Source organism: Odontesthes bonariensis, chromosome 10, assembly GCF_027942865.1.
Source record: "Odontesthes bonariensis isolate fOdoBon6 chromosome 10, fOdoBon6.hap1, whole genome shotgun sequence".
Classification (NCBI taxonomy): domain Eukaryota; kingdom Metazoa; phylum Chordata; class Actinopteri; order Atheriniformes; family Atherinopsidae; genus Odontesthes; species Odontesthes bonariensis.
This window is the reverse complement of record NC_134515.1, coordinates 13,710,375-13,725,278: the sequence shown is the minus strand read 5'-3', so window position 1 is coordinate 13,725,278 and position 14,904 is coordinate 13,710,375. Positions and strand designations below refer to the sequence as shown.

The 14,904-nt window shown below is 38.9% G+C and overlaps 1 protein-coding gene across 1 annotated transcript; it reads right to left on the bottom strand.

Moving 5' to 3' along the window:
- Positions 1–1,326: 1,326 nt before the first annotated feature.
- Positions 1,327–14,289, bottom strand: slc26a6.1 (solute carrier family 26 member 6, tandem duplicate 1). Its single transcript, XM_075476338.1, has 17 exons — positions 13,885–14,289; positions 13,631–13,770; positions 13,077–13,187; positions 12,610–12,758; positions 12,065–12,229; positions 11,588–11,740; positions 9,979–10,061; positions 9,366–9,513; positions 7,707–7,820; positions 7,544–7,621; positions 7,062–7,157; positions 6,853–6,959; positions 6,107–6,176; positions 3,209–3,298; positions 2,713–2,874; positions 2,076–2,130; positions 1,327–1,715 (listed from the first exon to the last, which is right to left on the bottom strand). The coding sequence occupies exons 1-17, from the start codon at positions 14,022–14,024 to the stop codon at positions 1,549–1,551; spliced, it is 2,028 nt and encodes a 675-aa protein (XP_075332453.1). The 5' UTR covers positions 14,025–14,289; the 3' UTR covers positions 1,327–1,548.
- Positions 14,290–14,904: the final 615 nt, after the last annotated feature.

Below are 14,904 nucleotides of genomic sequence, written 5' to 3'. Positions count from 1 at the left end.
TAAATATATGTTTTTTCAGATTTTTCAGATTTTTGTAGTTTCTTGCTTAAACATTGTGTGTAACGTTCACAGTCATTATATGTGTGCATCAGGAATTAGACATAAAGGATAAAACTCTAACCTCCCAAGGGTTCTGGGTTCAATCTTGTCTGGTATAATTATAGCAGCTGAGACCAGTGCTGCTGTTCCCATAACCCACAGATTGAACTATGCTCAATTTTTTTCTCAATTGCCTCTACATGAATACTACATGACCTAATAGTCAATGATGACACAAACTGAAGAACAAGTACATTTATTGTCTGGAAATATGTGAAAAGTACAGGCACATAGAGTTTCTGCAGGGCGTTGATAGCTTTCTTTAAAAATACAGTTAAAAAAATCAGATGTGTGTTGTTAATAATGTGAAAATTATTGTCCAGCTATGTGCATTTAAGGTCACTTTGCAGGTTCAACATTCACTTGCATCCATGTTGATTTCCTGCGAAGAGATTAAAAGAATTAGAAATGCTTTGCCACACCTCACAATGAACAGTTCATACTTAAGGCTTTAAGAGAGTTCCCCACTTCTGAAACGGATCAATGTCAATGAAGCAAAATAATCAGCTGTCGTTAAGATCACTGTCTATTCAAAACACGAGCTCTACATTTGTGGTGTAAATATTTTCACTATACGATGCCACATTAAAAAAGCAAGGGACATGTAGCCTCCATATCTTCCTGCTTACAGAGCTATGCTCACAACTGAATAGGTAATATAATGTCTACCACATATGGACACAGCCCCATTAGTGTGGCAATCAGCTGCCGAACCCAAGTGTGAAACAAGGACAGGACGTGGATCTAAGCAAACTAAAACAGGAAGAAGGGTTCAGCTGAGACATCCAGTTCACGGTCACAGGTGGTGCTGGAGCCTATCCCAGCAGCCACTGGGCGAGAGGTCCATCCCATCGGACAAACAATAATGAATGCTCACACTCACTCCTAGGGCCAGTTAAAAATCCCCAATCAAACTAGTATGCGTGTTTTTGGACAGTGGGAGGAAGCCAGAGTACCCAGAGAGAACCCACGCATACACGGGGAGAACATGTGAACTCCACACAGAAATGCCTCAACTGGAATTTCAACCAGGAACCCTCTTGCTGTGTGGGCGACAGTGCTGACCGCCACACTACCCTTCAGCCAAACTGAGACATAAAACATAAATATAAATATATTTGGTTCACATAATATTTTTTTCTCTTGTACTGAAACCAACAGTTACACTTATCTGGTCCGATATCAGCATTTATCCCCAGAAAGACAGAAGGTCTGTATACACACCATCTTGTCCTAATACTCCTTACATAAATACTAGTGAGAGGCAGGTTCAAGTCGATTAAAGTTTTGTGAGCTCACTTCTTTATAATTGCCAACCATCAATTGTAGACTATATCTTTGAAGGATCTGTGGTCTTCAAAGATATAGTCTACAAATACACCTCTTAAAGTAGAAGATCAAAGAAGATCATTATCCATTAAAAACTTACATTTTTGTTATCATAAACTGTTATTTATAGTCGATTGAACTTGAAAGTAAGACAATGTTTACCTCCAGAGACGTGGGCAGAGTGCTGAGGCAGTGCTCGACAGCATGATGGACCGATGGAAAGAGACAGGAGCTGGGCAGGCTGTGTGGAATACATCCCTGAGTCTGGAGCTGCGATAAAACTTCCTCTGTTGATGCACAGAGATCAATGGAAATGCAAACTTCAACTTTCAATTTTTTTTTCAAATATTTACTTGATGCAGCTAGCATGGTTAATAAATACACTGAACTAAGTCACTCGAAAAGAGCTGCCACGTGGGTTACTATGATAGTTTGAAAAAATAACACTCATGACGGGAAATAACTATTACAAATAATGAGTACAGGCAGTAGAAGATGTGAAAATATTTGTAGAAAAACACTAAAAACACATGGTGTATGTGTGTGTGTGTGTGTGTGTGTGTGTGCGTGTGATTGACTGATAGTGTGAGACAAAAGTAGACGAGCCCCACTGCTGGAGGTATGCAAACAGGAAACATGAAACTGACCTGTGCACGCTGCCAGAAACACACTGACACCCTGTGTGTCCAAGTTCTCTACAACCTGGTGACACAAACACACACACATAATACACATCATAAACATCTTATTGTCTTAGTCAAGCACATGTTTACTTACTGGAACTGATGAATGAATTTCTTGTCTTTTTTTTATCATTGAGGTCAAAGAGTAAGATATAAAAGAGCCATATCACTGTGGGCATGTGTGTGTAACCTCGAGGGTGCTTATCATACATCTATAATCTTGCATGCAATTACAGGATGTCAACTTTAGTCTAATAGTAACTTGCAAATGTCTTTGATCAGCAGACAAGAGCAAGAGTTAGCACTAAAGTTTGATTAACATGTAAACTTCTGGTTTCAATGACTGGGAAGTCAGCCTGAGAGGTGACAGACATCTTTGCTGTGGGAACCACTACTTGCCACATCCTCACTGACGATGTTTGAGAAGTTTAGTGCACATTCAGCAAGTCGTGAAGCAATGTGTCATCAAAATGAAAATACATAAAACAGAAAAAGATGAATAATTTCTTAGATGTTTTTTGCTAATCTAGCCAGTCTTCAGCCAGAATAAAACATGAAAATGAAGTTTTGCACCTCATTCTTGCCACTTCTCTTTCCTCACCTTGCAAAGTGCCATCATAGCCACAGAGTCCATGAATGTCACTGAGCTGAGATCCAGAACCAAGCAATAAGGGTGTGCGTGCTTCTGTGCTGAAGAGGAAGCAATCGTGGAAGTTGTGGCGTGGAGCCCGACGGGGTTGTCCTTCTGACCACGACTCACTTTCTGGATGAAGTGAACGGGGGAAAACAAAGGGAGAACATTAGATTTCTGTAGTCATGCAGATTTTTCTATTTCAGCCTGAGGGATCACAGTGTAAATACATTGATACCTACACACTCATAAACACTTGTCACTTAGTAATTAGCTATTTAAATTAATTTCAATCTAGAGAAAATTGAGATTGACATTTGTCAGTTTTAGCATGAGGAATTAGGGTGAGATTAGGTTTAAAATAAGGTGAGTGTAAAAGCAAAGATTGAGGAAGAGCAGTGGTCAGATATCAGCACTCATTTCCATGTAATGAAGTAACATAATGAGTCAGTGTGTGTGTTGCCACCTGTCTGATCTCAGTGAAGACTAATTCTGAGTTGGCAAAGTAAACTGGACTGGGGCATGAGAGGATGGTTACCCCAGGGACTGGCTTTGCCTGTTAGAAATGACAGACACATGCATTTTACGTCAATTTTTTTCAAATAGTTCATCATTTGTCACAGTAACGGCACCCTGGAAGAAAGTCAGCAAAAGTCTGGTGCACAAACAATTGACTGTAGCAGTGGTGGAAGCAGCATGGTGTATTTCCATTTTATGACACTTTAAACTTCCATTCCACCTCAGCTTCAAGACCCTTCAAATCCCAGTTTGTCTCAGACTGACGGCTGTCAAACATTAAACTTGTGGTTTTCAACATTTTTTTTGTCTTATATCTTTTATAAATCAGTGGGTGAAATTCTATAGGATATAATGAGGAAGGTGGTGTGCATCAAATTTACTAATCTTTTATTTTGCTATATGTTATACCAGCTGCACTTAAAAAAAAAACTGTACTCTAAGCAGATGTAAATGGTAATTACTGCCACTGATTTTCCTAATTAGTACTATATTATTCATTAATTTCATAGAATAGCCTGGCCACGGGTGCACAACACCATTTTAGTTAACTACTCACCTTCTATTATGTGGAAGATCGGTGACAATAAAAAAGGAATAGATGCAGTCAATTCTCTGAAGGGGATTTGTACAAAGAAACCAACTGTGGACACCATCATTAATGCATGACAAAATGCACAGGGGGGAGCTGTGCAGCAGTCACCAGTTAAACACCGAGGACAGAATAAACTGAAGGGAACAGAGAGGGGCTGAGAAGAACTCACTGATACCCTGAGCCCTGATTGACTGCCTGTGGTGACAGTTTGCTGTTTTAATGTGAGACAGATGGTGGGTTTCATTTTTCACAGATTTATTTATTCAATTGTTTTTTCTGCATTATATTTGCACCATTTAGAGTTGTTTATTAAGTTTATAAAAGTCTAAACTTCGAGAGAGAATTTAGTTTTAGTCTTCAATACTTTAATAACATTTCATAATAGGAGTTACAGCCTCGTGATGAACTGGAATAGGCTCCAGCCCCCCTGCAACCCTAAATAGGGATTAAGCAGATATAAGAAATTGATGGATGAGTAATAGGTATTTTATATTTAGTTTACTGACCTCAATATACAGCATATATAGCAACTCAATTGTTCCTGTGTCCAATATAAACATATGATTCCACATGCTTTTCCATGATGTGGTAAAAACAGGAATCTCAGACTGATGGTGACATCATATTTTGGTACCATCTACACTGATGCTGGTGCGTTGATGTGCAGCTGTATTGCACATGTTGTCATACAATTAGAATCAAGAGTGCATTTGATATGTAGATACAAATCATGCTGTAGAGAATTAATTATTGACCATGTGTCGCACTGATAACATTTTAAATATGTTAGTCCACAGCCTGGAGTCAGCTTAGTTTATCAGGAGTCATGTAGTGTCAGTGGGATTCATCTCTGCCAGTCAGTAAATATGTTCCATATTAACACCGTGAATGCAGTGATGAATTACGTTTTTATATTCTCGTTGTGAAACATCATTTGGGTAATGTGTTTTTCGGGCAGGCTTTGCTCTGTAGATTTTTTTTCATGAAATAACTTTCCTTAGAATCTGGTGTATTTTGTATTTTCAAAATCTGATGCAACAGTCCTAGGTTGCTTTTTACTGCCAACATACAGTCTGAATGAGACAGTGAACATATAGTGTGTCAGTAAAGGAACAAGTGCTTCTGAGGGGCTGAGGCTTGATGCAATGCAAAATTAAATATTCTGAACAACTTCCACAAATTCAGATTTGCAGCTAGATGTATCTGACAGTTTTGTGACTTAAAATATTGAGATGAAGATAGAAGGAAGTCACAGTTGAAGGTCAGTTAAAGAGACAACAGCCTGTTTTCTGCAAAAAATTCTTATTTTTTAAGACTATCTGGTGTTCAAATGATCACATATGCATCCCACTTGTCTGGAAAAGTTACTATTTGATATTCTTTTGACACGTGTACAGTGTTTATATGCCTCAGGTACCAATTTTACTTCTCTGGGTTGGCAGGGTGGTGGATGGCACCAAATCAAGAGCTTTCACCTTGTAAAAACCCTTGATAACTGCAGGAAACTACTCTTGTCCTGTTGTTTTACCTAAGATATCACTGTTTCACTCTGTGAGACGTCCTGTCACAGGTGTTTATTCCTTCTATTCTTTAAACTATTCTGTGGTTTTAACATATGTGCCAAAGCCCCATCGTTATCACGAGAAAAATTGATTTGGGAATCCAAAAATAGTTATGGCTAGAAAGATAAAAACCTGTTTAGGAACAAATATTCCTGGATAGAGCTTGGAAAAAAAAACCCAACATGCCCTGGTGTTAATATCAGCCCACTTGAGGGGGAAAAAAAGGACATGTATGTATGGAACCACGTGGAGATCACCTTAAGATACGATTGTGGCGCTCAAAACGAAGGAAGGCTGATGGAGAAGGAAAACATAAACCACTTAATTTAAATATGAGCTTAGATACAACTCTGCATGCTTTACTGGATCCAGCTGAGAAGCTGGAGACAAAAGGAAAAAAACTACAGCACTGCTTCTCATTGAAAAATTGCCTTTAAAATGTAAAAAGTAGCCACATTTTTAGATCAGGATTTTTTTTTTATTATAATGTTTAGGGCGGATTTCACACCCACAGCAGTAACACATCTAAAGTTCTGTCAAATGAATGAACACTTGATAAAAGGGATAAACCAGTAAGGCACATCAAGACCTCTTTATTGGATTTTACCATCATGTTGATTTCATTAGCACCATAGCTCAATCAATTTAAAATTAGCCAAAAACTTGTTTTTGTGAGAGAGATCAGGTTTACCTCAAGGTAGACTCTCACATCTCTGTAACAGTCTGTCCCAGGAATATGACCCAGAACCATCGTGGAGGAGCTGGAGGATGAGCGGGAGATGAAAGACAGAGGAAACTCAGAGGGAAATATTAATGAACAGGCAAGTTAAAAGAGAAGAAGAGAGAACAACAGAAGCACATACAAAACTATTAGAATGTATGAAAAAATGCGAAGAAAGACTTTGATGGTGATCCCAAAAATATGATCCCATAAATGATCCCATACCTGTTATTATCAGTTTCAATTAAAATCATAAAACAATGACAAACCCCATAAAACATTCTTACCCCAAATTAAACTTAAAATGCTTCATATAAGAAAATGTAAAGGAAGATAACTTGTGATTATTGAAGAGTATAATAAAAGGGTGCATTTATACACCGTTACTAAATAAAATGAGATACCTCAGAATGAGATAACTACTTTAAAAAATGAGAATATAGACGATGCCTGTTACAAATAAAACCTGTTTTTTGTTTCTTGCTCTATGAGCTTTGTGAGGGAGTTTTGCTCAGTGATTATGATAAGTAGGGTAGTGTGATGAGATTTGAATATATCTATTCTATAAAGCAAATTACGATGTCAGGTTGGAATCAAGCTCAATAGATTTAAAATGGGGAGTCAGTTTTGGGAGAGGTTGCCTATATTTGCCTCAATCCGAATGTGTTTGGTGGAAAATGATCCATGTAAGGTCCTGTAGGAGTATAGATACTGACCGTTGTGTCCTGTAGATAAGTGTGAGCAAAGAAAAGACAAAAGCCACAGCCAGACCCAGGTCCAGGTTAAAGATGAGGGTGGAAATCAGTGACGTTACCCACACCAGCTGAGGGGAATGAGGGGAAGAGAATGTGTAGGATAAGTAAAGGAACATCTTTGTAACTGATCTTATTGAATAGGCTTAGATCATTATGTCTGTGTGGCCCACCAAGTCCAGTCTGTCACATTTCCAGAGCAGACACACATCTCTGAACTGAGCCAGTATCGCCTTCAGGTTCACCACGATGATAACAGCCAGCACTGCCTGGTACACACAGAAATCATATCTGAAATCTGGCTGAGACCCATCCAGCTGGAATGAGCTGATTGTTTTTTTTTAGCAACTTCACTGATTTGATCTGCATTTCATAATGGTGGTTTATGGAAAACTGCAGCCAATAACTTGTGGTGTATTTGTTCCAAAACAAAAAGCAAAAATGTAATCTTTTTGATTCAACTTCACGCACCACTTACTAATCAACAGAATAATAAACATTACAATAAAGGTTTAATGTCAATGTCCCTGGGAGCTTAATGGAAAATTGAAGAACATTGTAATAGGTGAGATACTTGTGATTTGAAATGTTGATTAACAACTTAATGTAATGTGTTTGTTGTGTTACTGTTAAGGTTTTCTTACAATCGCTTTACCTTTGGCAGCTGCTCAAAGAGATGACCGATCTTCAACAATATGGTCAGAATCATCAGAGCTGATACCAGACCTGCCACCTAAGAAGAGATAACACTGCTTTCACAGTGCTCATAGATGAAAGTGATCTGTGGTCTTGATGTCCTTTGGAAGAAATTAAAGTACCTGTGATTTGATACCGAGACTATCCTGGACCATACTGCGAGAAAAGGAGCAGCTGACGGCAAAGCACTGGAACATTCCTCCGATGGTGTTGCACAGCCCCAAAGCCAACAGATCCTGAGGCAGACAGACAGCCGAGGCCACAGCACTACATTCAGTTCACTTCACTTTATCTTTACAGTGCCAGTTTATAACATATGTAAACTGCGGGTACTTTAAACAGAAAATAAAACAATATCAATTTAAGTCCAACTGAATACAATCATAATCAGATCAATTATGATCCAGTTCAATCCAATTCAGCCTAGTTCATTGAAGTTGTATTCACAGAGGGCCAGTTCATAGAAAATAGCCAAGCTAAGGAAACCAACAGATTGCATCAAATCTTGAGTCCCCGTCCTGAGCTCGCAGGGACCTGTGAGCAACTGTGGAGAGGAAGAACTCCTTTTCACCAGGAAAATACTTCCAGCAGAACTATACTCAGGAAGGGCGGCCATCTGCCTCAACCAGGTGGGGGTCAGAGTATTCAGAGAACTTAGGAGGTTTTTATTGTGTACACGACCAACAACTAAACCCCTGTTACTCATCTCTGTTCATCTAAAAGACAACTTTAGTTTTATCATCGAGGATAATCACTTTCTGCCTTTTGAATCCAGTTCGATGGATATAGAGGGATCTATTAGCAGAGATTAAGTGTAACATTGATAACTATGTCTTCATTTATAATGGGTTGAAAATGCACGACTCCCATCAAACCTGGTTGAGCTCAAATGATTTTGCCAAGAAGAATGGGAGAAATATCTGGAGGGAAGCAATAAACTCAGAAAACCCTCATTGTCTTTTTGAATTGCCATTGTTTACAGATTGACGAGGGGAAAAAATGTACTGAATCAATTTTAAGATGTGTGTGAAACGAAAAACTGTAGAAAAATCTGAAAGTCTTTGAGAACTTCATGTCAGCAATGAATGTTCAGACTGCAAGCTAATTTTGATGAAGAAGAAGAAAAGCAAATTGTACAAGATGCCCTACAGGCTTGGTGTATGAGAGTGGGTTGCTAGTAATGTAATTAATTAAGGGAGCCTGAGCCTTCAGCTTGACCACTTAAACAAACAGCTAATAATGTATCGCTTATGTGAGATGAAGCTTGTTCCTAAATGCCAGTTCTAATGAATTCCACCCCACAGGCTGACTGATGATGACAACTGTGACTGAAAATCTCTGAGCTATATCAGGCTGCAGCAGACTTCACAACGAGGCCACAAATTAAAGTCTGCAGAAACTGGATCAAAGGCAGACCCACTTCAAACCGCAAGGCTTTGCATCAGTTGAAGTCTGTGCTTTTTCTTATACGTGAACTCTGTGTTTTCAGGTTCATTAACTGGGTCTGAGTCAACAGACTCGAATCTGTATTAATGATGAAAAAGAGCAGCAAAAAATGACAAGGGTTGCCTTAAGTTCCATTTGGCTGTGGCAATGGTTTCATAAAAAGAAATAACTCATGCTACAGAAACTTTCCTTTACATAATTTCACATAATGGCTTCAAAGATGTCTCAAATTTTCATCTTTCATTTATCTATTTTTCTATTTATTAATTAGCAAAAGATTGAAAACAAAGTCGAATCTCCGTTACAAATAAGTGTTATAAATGCAGCGAGTGTACCTGACTGGAGTCCACCTGGTAGCCATGTTTGTGGGCGAACACTGAGCCCATGGCTGAGAGGAAACTGAAGCCGACCAAAGCTACAGACAAAGCTGGAATAAACAGCTCTCTGAACTGAGACAGAGAGGGAAGGACCGGGGGAGATAGGCTGAGAAGAAGAGGAGGAAGAATAAGAAAGGGGAAGACAGACGGATTGAAACACTAGCTCGCTATTATTTCTGCAAAGAAAAAGTATTGCATTTAATAAAAATTTAATAAAATTTAATAAAATAAAGAGGTATGCCTTCCAAATCTCATGAATTGCTCATTCTTTTAACATTTTCAGGAATATTTGGTCTATGATAAAAATGACCGGTTCTTTTACTTTTTGAGAGCTGGAGGTAAAAAGGAGGTTACAGTGTGAGACGCATGGAGAGGAAAGAGCTTTTTTTTAAATCTTAATTATCAATATTTTGTCCAATTTGATCCTTAAAATATTTAAAATGCTGCAATAAGTCAGATTCTACCATGAATGTAAAAGATACATTGGCTGAAAATCAGAGCAAATGTCCACTGAGTAAAAACTCCCGGTGGAATAACAAAGCCTAACAGAGAATAACCCAGTTCTACTGACCCACTGGGTATGTGTCCCACCACCTGGACTCTGTGCTGTCCAGCCAGATCCATCTGCACTGACAGGATGGTGCCCAGGATGATCTGTGGGTGAAAAAACAAGGGATATGACATTTCTGCACAGGCTGTTCAGCTTGGAAAAGACAAATATCAGCCATTCAGCATCCAAATATCAGATAAATTAGTTTGCTCACACATACTGTATCTACAAGGACAAATAACAGACACATTATTATACAGATATTAATGAATATGAATTACTTGTCAGATTTATAACAAACAGTGGCAGCTTGAAGCCATTTCCTCCATTACATGCAAGTCTTTAAATAGATTGTTTAAGCCTTAAAGAAGGAGTTCAAAGATCTGATGTATACAGTTTGTAGGTATTTAACTTTGGTTTTGTGACCATCATATGTATTAAGTTTACTTTTTGTACTAAACTGCTTCCTTGCTGTGAACTGTAAATAAAAATGTAATTATAATTCCCCTGATTTAAAGGACTTGCCCTGTATTCTTTTGACTATGTTTGACTAAAATAAGATGAGAAGCGAGATGAGAATAATAATAATAAGAATAATAAGAATAATCTAGACATCGTAGATCTAATTGTCATCAGCACAACTAAGAAGTTCGGAAGACATAATGATGATTAATCAGTAACCAGGTGCAGATATTTGTTGTATGTGGGGAATTGTGGTTTCAAAGATAAAAACAGATTATTATATAATTTATGAGTCACTCATCAGTTCATCACAGTGGCATCTGTCCATCTGGATGCATCTTATGGACACGAGTCTCCTGTGTGTCTGCTTGTGTGTGTGTGTGCGTGCGTGCGTGCGTGTGTGCGTGTGGTATTGGTTTTCCATTCTCATGCAGTCCCCCGCTTTGTGGGGACCGATATGGTTAAAAGGAGTTAAAAGGAGGCTATTTGCTGCCCAAATACAAGCCCATAGGGTTGTTTGCTCATACAGGCCAAAACAATCTAATAAATAAACTAATGGAAGAATACGTGATCTCTTGTGGTCAAACAAGCAACTGCATGGGAATTACTGAATAGTAAAAATGGCGTCCATAAAGATGACGATCACATTGTAAAGAGATTGTACTTTAGCCCTAACCATAGTCATATTAAAACACAAACCAAGTGATGTTACAGCCTAAATCTACCAAAGTGAGAAAGGAGTTGTCTTGCTTGTAACTGAACATAACTTGGAGGTGAAACAGTTGTCAGATGTTATGTGGCTTCAACTCAAGTCCCACAACCAAAGCACACCAAAGTTTAATCGCGCCACCCTATCAACTTTTTCTGGCTTGTTAAAGGAAGAATTTGAGAATGACATTTGTGGTTATATGGAAACATTCATATAAGTTTTATTTCCTACCTGCTGCTTGTGGGGGCATCATTTAGAAGATGCTATTATGTTTTTTTTTTGTTTTTTTTTACTTGTCTTGACTTGACTTAAGGGTATGAAACAAACTACCCATATGGTCATTTGATTGGAAGGCTTGCTATTTTGATGGTCAGAGTTAGGGAAAGAGGGAAGGGAATGTATAATGTCTATAGCATAAGCACTCAATGATAGAATCTGAAGAATGTGTGCGTGTGTCACCAGTAAAAGTTCCCAGGGAATGGCAACGGGCAACTTGTTCTTGAAACGATCATTCAGCATCTTGCCCCCGACGAGCATCACCATTGAAACCAAAGAGACTAGCAGAGGTCCTGGTACAGCATTTTTCACTGCATACAGAACATCCTTTAAAGTCTGAGGAAGACACACAAAAATTAGATCATTCATTTTTCTATTTTTTTCTTATAAATCATATTACTCAGTGACACTGGACACAAATCCTCTCCTGAAAGTGTAGAGATAACAAGCTTCATTCTTGGAGGAATGCATGCCCAATCTTCAATGTGTCGTATGTAGTATCAAGACTATGTACAAAGTGCCAAGACTTCCTATAACAATGTCAAAAAAAAAAACAAAGAAAGCAATGCAGTGAGCAGGTCAGGAGTTTTTCTTTCAACAGCTCTGAAGATTGCTGAAAATAGCATGTGTGCGTGACAGTACCAGAGTGTTTCAACTGACCCAAGCTGCAGCCAGTAATCCAGTGTATCTCTGTGCTGGTATTCCAGTCATCAGTGGCAGCTGCAGGATGATCACATGCAGACCTGCTGCTGTAGTGTAGCCTCTTATTACAGGATCAGACAACCAGCGGCACACACCACCTCCTCGCAGCAGGTAAAGCACCAGCTAACACAAACACACACAAGAATTAAAGAACTCTGTAACTCACCGTTGAGCATGAAGTAAGACTGATTGTGGCCACTGAATAATCATCTAACCTTATAAAGAATAAAGAATACGGTGACTGTTTCACAGATAAAATGGCATCCAAAATTAAGGTAAGAGCTACGCCTTTACCTGCTTGCTAGTGTAACCCCTAATATTTACCAGAGCTCGATTGAATACTATTATATAGTACAGAATTTTATTCATATTACAACTTCTACTACCCTTTATTTAGATTTTATAGTTAAAAGTGTACATTTAGTAATGGAACCGCAGGTTAAAGGTCAGTTGCAGGGCAGTGAGTGTGAGGATGCTGTTTGTTTTTGTTTTGTGTTGTGTACCTGTATGAGGCCACAAAGAAAGGTGAGTTGTACAGCCATGTTCACTTTGGCAGCTTCCACAGCAAGCTGACTCTCTTCATCACTGTTGCTAGGCAACTCCACGTTAGCTGTCACAGACCCAATCATGATGGCCAGGACGGCGAAAGTACCTGTCACACATGAGCACACACATGAGCGCACACATGAGCGCGCACACACACACACACACACACACACACACACACACACACACACACACACACACACACACACATAAAAGAATCACTGAAGTGCTTTACTCACTGCTGGACTTTTTGCTCTCAGTATTACTTTGCTAAACATAACTATACATTTAAAGTAATATCAATTAATAATATAACACATTTTTCAAATAAATCAAACTTGAGGGGATTTTCTGCTTTTCAGAGGTGCCCCTCAAGAAGCGAAAGACTGGGTGGAAATCCACACAAATGAAACTAGGCAGTCACCGATGGAGAGGTGTCTGGAAGTGCCAAAGATAAAGTAGATGATTAGAGGATAAAGGGAGGCGTAGAGTCCAAACACTGGAGGGACTCCTACCAACATGGCATTGGCCATTCCTGGAAAAAAAGAAGAAAGGAGGGCATCAAAGTAATGTTTTGAAGAAATAGAAGTGCATAATCCTTATTAGAAATCAAAATGTATCAAGAAAACCTATAATGTTCCGAAATTTATAAAAGCCCCTTAATTCTCAGAGGTTTTGGCTTGGCACTATTAAGACTCCTATGATGGTTTTCAGGCAGTTCAAAGCCTAAGAGATCTTGAAGAATGAGACACCAGACATATAAAGGTCAGGTGCTTGTTTTTAAGGATCATCTGCATGATCATTGGTCTGAACCTCATTCATTAACATAGGAAGAGAGAGAGATCAATACAAGGAACAGTCACATAAACACATTCTCATTGGCACTGAAAACCACAGCTTATGTGGTGGTGGTTTCCCTTTGTTTTTAATGTTTTTAAAAACCGTTTTAGACTGTTTATGTGACTGTTTTATCCTCACCCTGTGGTAGGTGCAGGATCCCAACACTGATTCCAGACATCACATCTCCACCTGCGTTCTCTCTGATGGAGTAGTGAGGCAGCCATGACAGGACAGGAAAAAGGCCCAGCAGGAAGCTCTTCACCCTGGAACCAGAACACCTAGAGGAACATGAAAGCAGACTTTCAAGCTACCGAACCTCAAAGGGCTTCAAGTTCGGCTGAGGGCCCATACTTACAATGCAGAGTGCTACTAAAACCTAGCCTTTAACTCACCAACATTGTGCCTTCAACCTTTCCAACAATGACAGGGCCTTCTTTTCTGCCCTCTGGCCTAGAACATCCAGCTGTGTTTCATCCAGGGCGAGATAATTCTGCCTGCAGTGCACACGGCTGTTTCGCTTAACGCTGTCCATCTGAAATCCCTGAAAGGATAAGTACTCTGGAGTTTAATCTTGCTCTTGTTTGAACAATGCGTAATTGTTTGCCGAGCCTCACTGACTTATCTGTATGTGTGTAAATGTGTGTATAAAATTACAGGGCAAAGAAAAACACAAGTAACCGTGTAGTTAACGAAAACAAACCTTAGCATCGAGAGAGAGAGGGAGAGAGGTCTAATGTCTATCAGTACAAAGAGAGACAGTGAGAGTGTACATGCCTGTGGCCAATAAACACACAACCACAGAAGCTCTTACACGTGAGTCAGGGAAGGTGGAGAACAACCTTGAACTATGCACATTGCAGCTAGTTTACAGCCCCTTTCTCCTCCCCTTTACCACCCCATTCAGTGCCTCTGAATGCCTCTATTATCCCAGCTCAGCTTTCAGAGACGTGCATGTGTGAGTGAAAGAGGGAGGGAGACACTAAGAGAATAAATGAGAAATGTTTATATCAGTTTGAAACTGTTTTAATATATTCCACTGTTTAAAAAAAAAAAAATCAGGATTTAATAGTCCTTTTAACTTAGTCAATAAGTAATTGGGATTTTTTTTTAAAGCAGCAATTTGCTAAAATAATTGAACAATTGATGCCAGATCCCCAAGCCATTAAAATAATCCACCATTCCCCCACAGAAATTTTACCATCATAAAATCCAGGAGAAACATGTCAGACACCCACATAATGTTCAAAGGGTAAAATCCAAACTATAATACTTCAACAATGACACATACAGAACAGAAAGTTAAAGCAGCCTGGTCTATACAATCTATGATAAACAAACTTCGCTCACTGCACGTCTTTATTTCACAATGAGACTGTTTACAAATGTTATATGCTGCACTAATTAAGCAGTCC

Coding starts and splice junctions, on each gene's coding strand:
- slc26a6.1 (XM_075476338.1), bottom strand. CDS start 14,024: ATGGACAGCGTTAAGCGAAACAGCCGTGTGCACTGCAGGCAGAATTAT. Junction 13,771..13,884: donor AGGTTGAAGGCACAATGTTG/GTGAGTTAAAGG, acceptor ATGTTCCTCTAG/GTGTTCTGGTTCCAGGGTGA. Junction 6,177..6,852: donor CTTATCTACAGGACACAACG/GTCAGTATCTAT, acceptor CTCATCCTCCAG/CTCCTCCACGATGGTTCTGG.